At 39.9% G+C, this 9,501-nt stretch overlaps 2 protein-coding genes across 2 annotated transcripts in view; one reads left to right on the plus strand and one right to left on the minus strand.

Moving 5' to 3' along the window:
* The window catches only part of LOC107492391 (tRNA (cytosine(38)-C(5))-methyltransferase 2-like), a 10,104-nt gene extending 8,907 nt beyond the window's left edge, over window positions 1-1,197 (plus strand). Inside the window, exons 7-10 of the mRNA XM_016113416.3 lie at window positions 1-47; window positions 317-379; window positions 549-613; window positions 813-1,197. Of these exons, the coding sequence (XP_015968902.1) occupies window positions 1-47; window positions 317-379; window positions 549-613; window positions 813-888 (251 nt within the window). The 3' untranslated portion in view covers window positions 889-1,197. The remainder of the gene's footprint in view (window positions 48-316; window positions 380-548; window positions 614-812) is intronic.
* A 542-nt stretch (window positions 1,198-1,739) lies between these two features.
* Window positions 1,740-5,836, minus strand: LOC107492449 (uncharacterized). The gene has a single exon (XM_016113467.3). The coding sequence runs from the start codon at window positions 5,724-5,726 to the stop codon at window positions 1,929-1,931; it is 3,798 nt and encodes a 1,265-aa protein (XP_015968953.1). The 5' UTR covers window positions 5,727-5,836; the 3' UTR covers window positions 1,740-1,928.
* Between the last annotated feature and the right edge of the window lie 3,665 nt (window positions 5,837-9,501).

Raw genomic sequence — 9,501 nt, forward strand, 5'->3', positions numbered from 1 at the left:
ATTACAGATATGTGAAGGGAACTGGATCCCTTTTGGCGACTGTTCAGGTAGGATTTCTAATTGGTAGAAATCTTTTTTGATGTATTGTTTAATGTATTCTCATAACAATGTAATTCGTGTTATTGCCTTTCAAGCACTATGATGCTGTTTGTGCTTTGCAATCATCATTATATCTAACATTTTTGGTAGCTATTCATAGTTGTGACTTTGATGGACTAAATTGTTGATACAATCTTTGGGATTACTACCAGTCTACCACATTGGGTACCTATGAAACTGTTCTCACTCTTTGATGTCCTCCATTTTGTACATTTAGCCAAAGAAGAGGGATGAAGCATCATTGAAGGAGCAGTGCCTTAGATATTTTACCCCTAGAGAGGTGGGTGATTTCTTTATATCCCATTATTCTATAGCTTCTATGTTGGTACTTAGCATTATTATATAGAATGCCATGCATTCGTGTCCATGAATGCTCGGTAAAATTGTATTGTCTTCATTTCATTGCATATAACTAATCTACAAGGTACTTCTTGTCGTCCCATGACTAGGTTGCAAACATTCATTCGTTTCCTGAAGATTTCAAGTTTCCAGATTACATTAGTCTCAAACAACGGTATGCCATTTACTATTTCAAGTTTTTGGTACTTAGCGTCAATTCCATATAGAAACATCCATTAAATGTAGTTATTGCTGTCTAGAATTTGAGTTCAATATTACCTGCTTTTCATGACCCAAGGTCAGATAAGTGTCCATATTGGCATGCTTAATTCTATTGATTTTGTTTATCTTATCAATCTTACTTTCTTTTGCAGGTATGCTTTGCTAGGAAACAGTTTAAGCATAGCAGTTGTTGCTCCCTTACTTCAGTATCTTTTCGCCAATCCGTAGTTATTTTCGGTCTCATTGATATGATTCATTCACTAGCAGCTGATATTTTCGAATCATGCCATTGCCTCCTACAATTTTTGCAATGACAATCGGAGATCCTGCAACTGGTTCATTTCCCCGAAAACCACATTCAATCATGTGATCGTAGTTATCAATACTCCCTAGGTAGTTGTGAAATGTAATCGGAATTTGAAAGGGATTAGAAATGTTATATTCAAGCATGTTGCAGGGTCATGATCAGTTTTCGTCGTGCTTCCAGTTCTTTACATTATTGAATTTAATTATAACAGTAGTATTCTTTTGGTATAACAGCCTCAGAAAGCTAGCTATCTAAGGCTTTCATTGGAATCTTTGGTCCTAATTATAGCAGGCAATTATGAGTAATCCTAAGGCAATTTTCATTCTCAAAAACACAATCTTTTCTAGTTTCGCTGATCAAACAATGAAAATAAGTAAATAACTTCTTAACAACCTTGAAAAGCACACTTCAAAATCCATTAATCAGCTACCAAAAATTTAACCTTGCCAAGAGATGAAGCCAACTCAGTAGGCTAATGAATAATATGACTATGCTTCTGATCAATTCTCAACAAATCAGTCCAACGGTTCATATATTTGTTTAGACTTAGAAGTGTATAAATAAGATACACGAAAAATCGCTAATAACATCACCAATCCAAAACAAAACTCACAAGGGTATAACTTGAGCATTACAGTAGTTAGTCATATGCTGGAACACAGGAAATTCACGCATATACCATTGTACTCGACCCCTAAATGCTATTCATGTATCAAAATCATCAAGCAACTTACTGAACTCTTGAAGCCACCGCATATTAACAAGACACCGCTTATAGAAGAATTCCTCATTCATTCATGCATAATAATAGTACGACGTAGAAGGATATAAATTTAGCATTCAAAAGTAGGCATCACTAGGTAAGTCCAGATATGATAAAACATTATTGTTAATATGGACATAATAAAAATACTGACAAGTGCTTAAAACAACAGATATCAATTAGTGCCTAAACTATGATCTACACTAACATCATCAACTCTGGTCTGCTGTACACATTGTTCTGCTCATCCTCCAAGATCGGGTATGCAGCTACAAGAGCATCCTGAGCTCCGATGTACAGTGAATTATAGATCTTCCAGTACACTTCCCTAACCTTTCTTGCCGGGTGGAACAGCCCTTGGAGGCAGTAGTTGAGAATAACGGCAGCACCCAAGGCTACCCTCATCCCTTCGATGGCTTCCATCACAGCATTGATCACGTGTGGAGAGGTTTCGAAAATGTTTGGCCAGACATAGTTCAGCAAATGGACTAGAGCATCCTCACAACCCAATCCAGCTACTCCCAGCGCCATGTGCTTCACAGCAGAAGCCACCGTCTGCCTATGAACCAAATCTCTGTCCATGAGAGCATCCTCAAGCAATGGAGTCACAGCATAGATGTAGTCCTTTCCCATTTCACCAATGTATTCAAAGAGGAAAGAAAGTGACTTGAGGACACCATTTTGCACATTGAGCTCTGGCACACGGTACTCATTCATCAAAGCAGGTAACACTGTGAAAGGTGAGCACGTCTCTGCAACTATTGCAATTGCTACAGTAGTGCAGACACGGTTCTGCCTCTCCTGCACCTTGAGGTTATTCAGAAGAGTTGCCAAGACATCCTGTGGACCAATGGCTTTTGCAATATAACCAAAAGTGTTCACAGTCGCCCTTCGGATTCCCTTCTTGTGTGCCTTCAGCATCTCAAGAAGCTCAAAACAGATCCTCATCCATTCTCTAGCTGGCACAAACTCTGCACCACGGTCAGCAATTCTCCCCACAAGATCAATACAATTTTCCTGCACTTTCTCATGCCTATTCTTCAAAATTGGTGTCAACCTGGGAAGCAAATCTTTGATAGGTGGAGCCATCTTCGTCATACCAATAACATTGACGATTGACTTGAGAGCTCCCAAAATTGACCCAAGAACTTCGGGATATTCCTCTCCCAAATATTCATACAACACAACACCAAGATGGCCCATCAGTTGTTCCTCATGGCACTGCTTCATAACAACAGCAATCCTTGAAATAAGGTCTGTTGCTTGCTGTCTCACCTTTGCACTCTTGTTGTTTAAACGCCATTTGATGGTACCACAAATCTGAGGAAGATAAGGTTTCACTCTCTGCCCAAGGGAGTTCACAACAGCACCAAACCCATTAAGCATCACATTAGCATCATCACTGGTCTGCTCTTGGAATGCGTATAGAATACCATCAATGAGAAGCTCTTCTAACCTTGCATCTATATCAGATAATCCCAAGTTCGTGACCACCTTCTCAATAGTCTCCATAACCATTCGCCTGTAAGGTTCACTTTCATCTTTAAGATCCTCAACTATCCTTCCAACAATATCAGCAACACCAACTTTATTAGCAATCTCTACAGTAGTCTCGACAAGTTGCTTATAATTTCTTCTATCTAGAGCCATCCTCCTAACCCAGAAATTCCTGAAAAACTCAGGGAGGATATCATTTCTAATATAATCCGCCTCCACACCCTCGGTGCTCACACATTGCTTCACCACTTTCAGAACTATTTTCTTCATTTCCTCATCAGGTGACTGGAATTCACGAATCAGAATAAGCATCACTTCTTTAGTATAGTAACTGGCATATAGAGCTTCCATCAATGGAATGATAAAACCAATGGCCTTCAAAAATGCAGCCAAAACCTTACCACGGTGTTGCCTGATACCCTTCCATAGTGGCTTCAACACAGAGTCAAAACTTTCAATACCATAAGGAGCTGCAGCCTCTGCAAGAGCAGCAAGAGACAAAGCAGTGATGGTTCTCACTTTCTGATTCTCATCATTCAGACCATGCTCAATAATTTCCACAAGGGATCTCAAATGTGGCAAAACTGCACAACCAATTAAAATAGCAATCTGTTGAACAATCTTAATCCCCGTGTGCCGAGCCTGCCATGATTTCTTACTTTGACAGACAGCCTTCAAAAAGGGCAAGAGCGCAGGAATACCAAGAGCTGAAGCAACAACACTAAAAGCCCTAGCAGTAGTGTTCCTAACATATTCATCGATGTTATCAATATCAGGTCGCATGGCTGCAATCATAGTGGCCAAACCAGCAGCCTTACTAAGGTTAGAGATGATTTCTCTCCCCTCCACACGGGCATAGTAGTCTACATCAATCAACAAAGGTTCAATCACAACAAGAATCTTATGCACATAAGGGCGAACCAATTCATCCAATTTATACAAAACCCTATCAATTACCTTAACCAACAAGTGCCTCTCTTGGTCCTCCAGTGTAGGTTGCATGAGCAGAGGCAAAATCCTGTTAAACAACGGCCCAGCACCAAACTCACGAGCCTTATCAGTGAGCTGTCTTAGAGCTGTTTTCCTTTGAGGGGGCGTTCCATTCTTTACCTTGAGCAGAAGTTTCATGATCTTCCTCTCTTTCTGCTCATCAGGTGACAACTCCTCTTCATTTTCTTCATTCAACAAAGCACCAAAATACTGGTAATCCTCGGGTTTCATGAATGGCAACCCACCAGGTGCTTCCTTAGGAACATCAAACTGCTGACCACGGTTCTCCTCAGGGATCTGATAAAGAGGAGTCCCCATCGGAGTAGGCGTTGCGAGAAGCTTCCTCGCAGGGGTCCTAATAGGCACATATGAAGCAGGTGGCTCCAAAATCTTATACCCTTCTTGAGGAAACATGGCATCAAGCTCCTCATCAGTCAAAGGCCTATTCCTCTCCTCAATATCCCTCTCCCACCTCAACAAATTATACTGCTCCGGGTTCACAGAGCCACGCAATTGCCCGGGGGTTGGAGTGGCCAGTCCAAACCCACCAGCAGGGGTCACACCAGGGGTATAAGCAGCTGCAGGGGTAGCACCGGGCAAAGGGGTTGCGCTGCCCATAATAGCAGGAGTTTCATCCCACCTAGAACCCTGCCTCTTCGGGGTTGGGGTAGCCATGCCAGAGAGCTTAGGGGTAGCATCCCAAGTCATCCCAGCAGGCGTAGCACCAGGGGTAACACCACCAGCAGGTGTTGCATCTGAGTAAACCAACCTCCCAGGCGTAGGAGTCTCATCCCATCTGTTCCTCCTTCCCGGAGTCGCGTCAGTCACCCTCCCCGGGGTAAGGGTGGCATCCCACCTCCCCGGAGTTGTGTCCGGCATATCCCAATCCGAGGTTTTCGACTTCTTTGCAGCACCACCCTCATCTTGTGACTGGTCCCACCTGTTCCTCCGCTTCTGCTGTTGCTGTTGCTGCTGCTGCTGCGGTGCAGCCTGTGGTGGCGCCGCCTTAGCAGCCTCCTCCTCTTCCTTCTTCTTCTTAGCAATGGCCTTCAATGTCTCCTCCTTCTCCCTCTTCAGCGCCTGCTCCCTCATGACATCGGCGTAGGTCCTGACGGAGGGGTCCGGTGTCTTCTCGCCAGCAGAGAAGGGATCGTGGCGCTCCGGTGAGATGACCCGGTTGAGACTCCTTTGGTGGTACTCACCCTCCCTGTCGGTAATCTTCTGCGGCTTCCTGAACCCCAATTCGGTGTCGCTGTCATCACCACCGGGCATCTCCTTGAGCAGAGATTTGGGGGCAGTAAAGGAGGCAAGCTTGCGAGGAACCTCGTTATCCATGGCATCGATATTCTCTTCATCATCATTGGCAGGGATTGAGGTGAGGTAGGAGCCCTTGTCGGAACCGCCATAGAGGTCAGTGTCGAAGGTGAGAGAAGTGAGGGATGCAAGTTGCTGCTCCTTCTTCTTGCGGTCGTCCTGCGTCTTCGCAATCTCTGGATCCAAAGACGCCATTTTTGTTGCGTTTCTGATGCTTCTTAATTGATATTAGCGTCAATCCTAGGGAGACTGAAGATTAGGGTTTGAAAGAGTGAGAAAGTGACGAAGAAGGCGAAACGGTTCTGAGAAGTGACAAGAAACGAACCAGGGTGGCCGAGGGGTGTGCATGGCCCGGCCCGGCTCAAAGATTCGGCCCGGTCTCGTACACTTTAGGGACTAATTTGGTGTGATTTCATCAGGTTTAAGGTCGGGTATGGGTCTCAAAAATAGACCCGATCATTATTTCGGATTGGGTCCGGGTCATAACTCGGATCACCCGAAATCGGATCGGTGGCCCGGTCATTATACATAATTAATATTTTGTGTTATTAGTGATGGATGCTGGCTATTATAATGTGAAATTTAAGTGTTGTAAACCTTAATATTTTGTGTTATTAGTCATTATATATAAGACTATAAGTTAATATTTTATGTTTAAAATGCATAAGACTTTAGACTAATACATAAACTTGTGTTATTTGTATTGATTTAAATATTTGGTGTTATTAGGCAATATTAGTATTGATTATGGGTATACTTTAATTTTAGAGAAGAGTTGGTTCTTATTATATTTTTCTAAGTGAATTTTACCATGTCAAATAATGATTAGAATCTTGAAAATTTAGATATTTTTACATACTAACTTACAAGAAAATATCAAGGTAATATAATGTTAACAGCCCGGTTTTCACCCGGTTTTTACCCGGTATAATCGTGACCCGAAAGTGTATAGGTTTCATCGGGTCTAGAGTCGGGTTCGGGTCTAATAAATAGGCCCGGTATATATTTCGGGTCAGGTCTGGGTCACATCAAATCCGGTTTCACCCGACCCATACACACCCCTAGCTGATATAATACTCCACTATTGTTTGGAATTGAGTATATACCCATTTTGGTCCTCAAAAAATTTCAAACCAGACATTTTAGTCTTCAACTAAAATTAATTACTCGATTGGTCCCTAACAATTAATTCCGTCAGTCACTTAGGTCCTTGGTTCCGTCAACTCTAACGGAAGACGAAATGGTCCCTGAAAACTCTAACATGGGACAAAATGATCCTTAACAACTCTAACAAGGGACAAAATGATCCCTGGCCTCTTTATTTGAAAACGACACTGTTCTTCCCCAATTTTTATCATATCTCGCATAACCCTAACATTCATACTTGCCTTCTTCACCTTCACAGTCTTCTTTTCCATCTTTTCCTTCCTCCTCTTTAACTCCAAGATTAAGCCATGGTGTAGTTGTCACACGTGTCGCACTTACCTCAACATGTCATGGACCACACATCCTCAAGCAATATAGATTGTTGGACATTAGGACACGTCTTTGATAATATCACCTCCAATCCCGACAACGTCCACGACATCGTCAAGACCAAGTTCTATAACTACTCTAAGGGCACGCCTTTCTCTATTCTCCGGCAAGTAATATAGATTGTTGGACATTAGGATATCATGAGAAAATTCTTCTTTGACATCGTATGCAAATTCTCATTTGAAATAGACACCGAATGCTTCATTCCTTCTTTCCCGGAGTCCAAGTTGGCAGACAGTTTCGACCTCGCATCCAAGCTATTACAACGAGCAATGTCGCCGTTGTCGCTCATATGGAAACGGAAGCGATTACTGAACATTGGTTCGGAGAAGAAGCTGAAGGAAGCGATCAGAGTGGTGGAGAATGTGGTCATGGAGATGTTAGGGCAGAGGAGGAGGGAGATGGCAACGACGACAACGAGTCTTAACAAATCAGACTTGCTGTCTAGATTCATGGGATCCATCAAAGACGACAACTAGTTGAGAGACATAGGCATTAGTTTCTTGAGTATGAATTGGTTGAGAACAAGTTGATAATTTTTTTCTTGTGAACATTAAATTTATAGAGTGTGCATTGTGTAGTTTGAAGTTACAGTGTTAGACTGTTAGTGTTATACGAGATATGATGGAAATTGGGAGAGAACAGTGTCATTTCTGAACAGAGGAGATTAGGGACCATTTTGTCCCCTGTTAGAGTTGTCAGGGACTATTTTGTCCTCTGTTAAAATTAACGGAATAAAGGATATAAGTGACTGACGGAGTATATTGTTAGGGACCAATCGAGTAATTAATTTTAGTTAAGGACTAAAGTGTCCAGTCTAAAATTCTTTGAGAACCAAAATGAGTATATACTCTTTGGAATTTTAAAGTTCCATAAAAATTTACAAAGAAAAATTTTATCTTTATACTAAAGTTAGGCCATGGATTCCTTACTCCCACTTTTATGTGGGAATACTATTAATCGGTCTAAAAATATTTACAAATTGAATTCCTTTTTTATTTTTAAAAAAAACTAATGATTAAAATTTTGTCTCTCTAGTTTTGCTTTTCACTAGGGGTGTAATCGGTTCGGTTTGGTTTGAGTTTGGACCGAAAACCAACCAAACCGACCTGATCGGTTTTACAATGATACCAACCATTCAGTTGGCTACTGTTTGAACAACCGAACTGAACCGAACCGAACCAACAGCGGTTTGGTTCAGTCAATTTTTTCGATTTTTTTACACCTAATAATCAGTATTTAAATTACCATAAAATGAAGTTTAAAACTGTCAATAAACTAGAATAACATGAGTATATTACATCCAAATTCAATACAAATTCAACTTAATTAAACATAAAATAAAGACAATTAAAAATGTCTAGCAAAACAACAAAAATAAACATACTTTGAACCGAAATAATCACTTTAAAACAAATAAAAACCAAACAGCCACCATGATTAATCTGAATCCACACCAGACTCATCATCATCTTTTCCGGTTGGTGCAATTTCTACAAAAATAAAACAAAAAAATCAATATAGATTATAAACATAAACATAATATAGATTATAAATTATAAACATATAAATCAGCATCCAAACTCATCAACTTCACTAAAAGTATTGTTTCCAGCAACAAATTCAACATTAATACTTGTTTAAAAATATTGTTTTCAACATTTAAAGCTTATATATGTGTAGCTTTGAGAGTAATAGTTAAAATTTATAAATTAAAATAGTGTGTGTGTGTGTGAGAGAGAATTATGTGCAGAGAGTAGAGAATTATTAATTATAATGCAGTGGTTGAAGTATAAAAGATAAACTTGTAGCTAACCAAAATATCCCAAAAGATAAATTTGTGGCTAACCAAAATATCCCAAATCCATAACTTATAGAAAAAAGAACACCAAAAATTAAATTACGAAGATACTTAGACAGAAAAAGGTATCCAACTCCCTCAGGTTCATAGTTATTAGTTAATTACAATTCATTATTCATCTACGATATATTTATCTATCTATCAATCTATCAATATATGCACACAGAGAGTAAGCAAGTAAATGATAAGAAGAATCAAAGCAGAATTCATTTCATTAACAGCTTATAAGCAGAACCAAAGCAGCTCATAAGCAGCTCATAAATAGAACCATAATTAATTTATTTTTAAAGCCAATCAACAGAATTTAAATGACCATAAACAATCAGAGACAGCAACATAAAATTAATGAAATGAGGGATATGTATGTTCTATATATAAATTGAAAATTTCTCAATGATGATGATGACCTTTAATTCCAATGTGAGTTGTAACTTTTCCCAGTATTTTTAGATTTATAATTACATACACACATTCATTTAAAACAAGAGAAAAAAGACACCAAGATAAATTACATAATATTCAAAACTCATCCAACAAGATTAGCAAGTAGCAAGCCAAGACCTTTAAATGTAT

This window comes from Arachis duranensis, chromosome 6, assembly GCF_000817695.3.
Source record: "Arachis duranensis cultivar V14167 chromosome 6, aradu.V14167.gnm2.J7QH, whole genome shotgun sequence".
NCBI classification, from domain to species: domain Eukaryota; kingdom Viridiplantae; phylum Streptophyta; class Magnoliopsida; order Fabales; family Fabaceae; genus Arachis; species Arachis duranensis.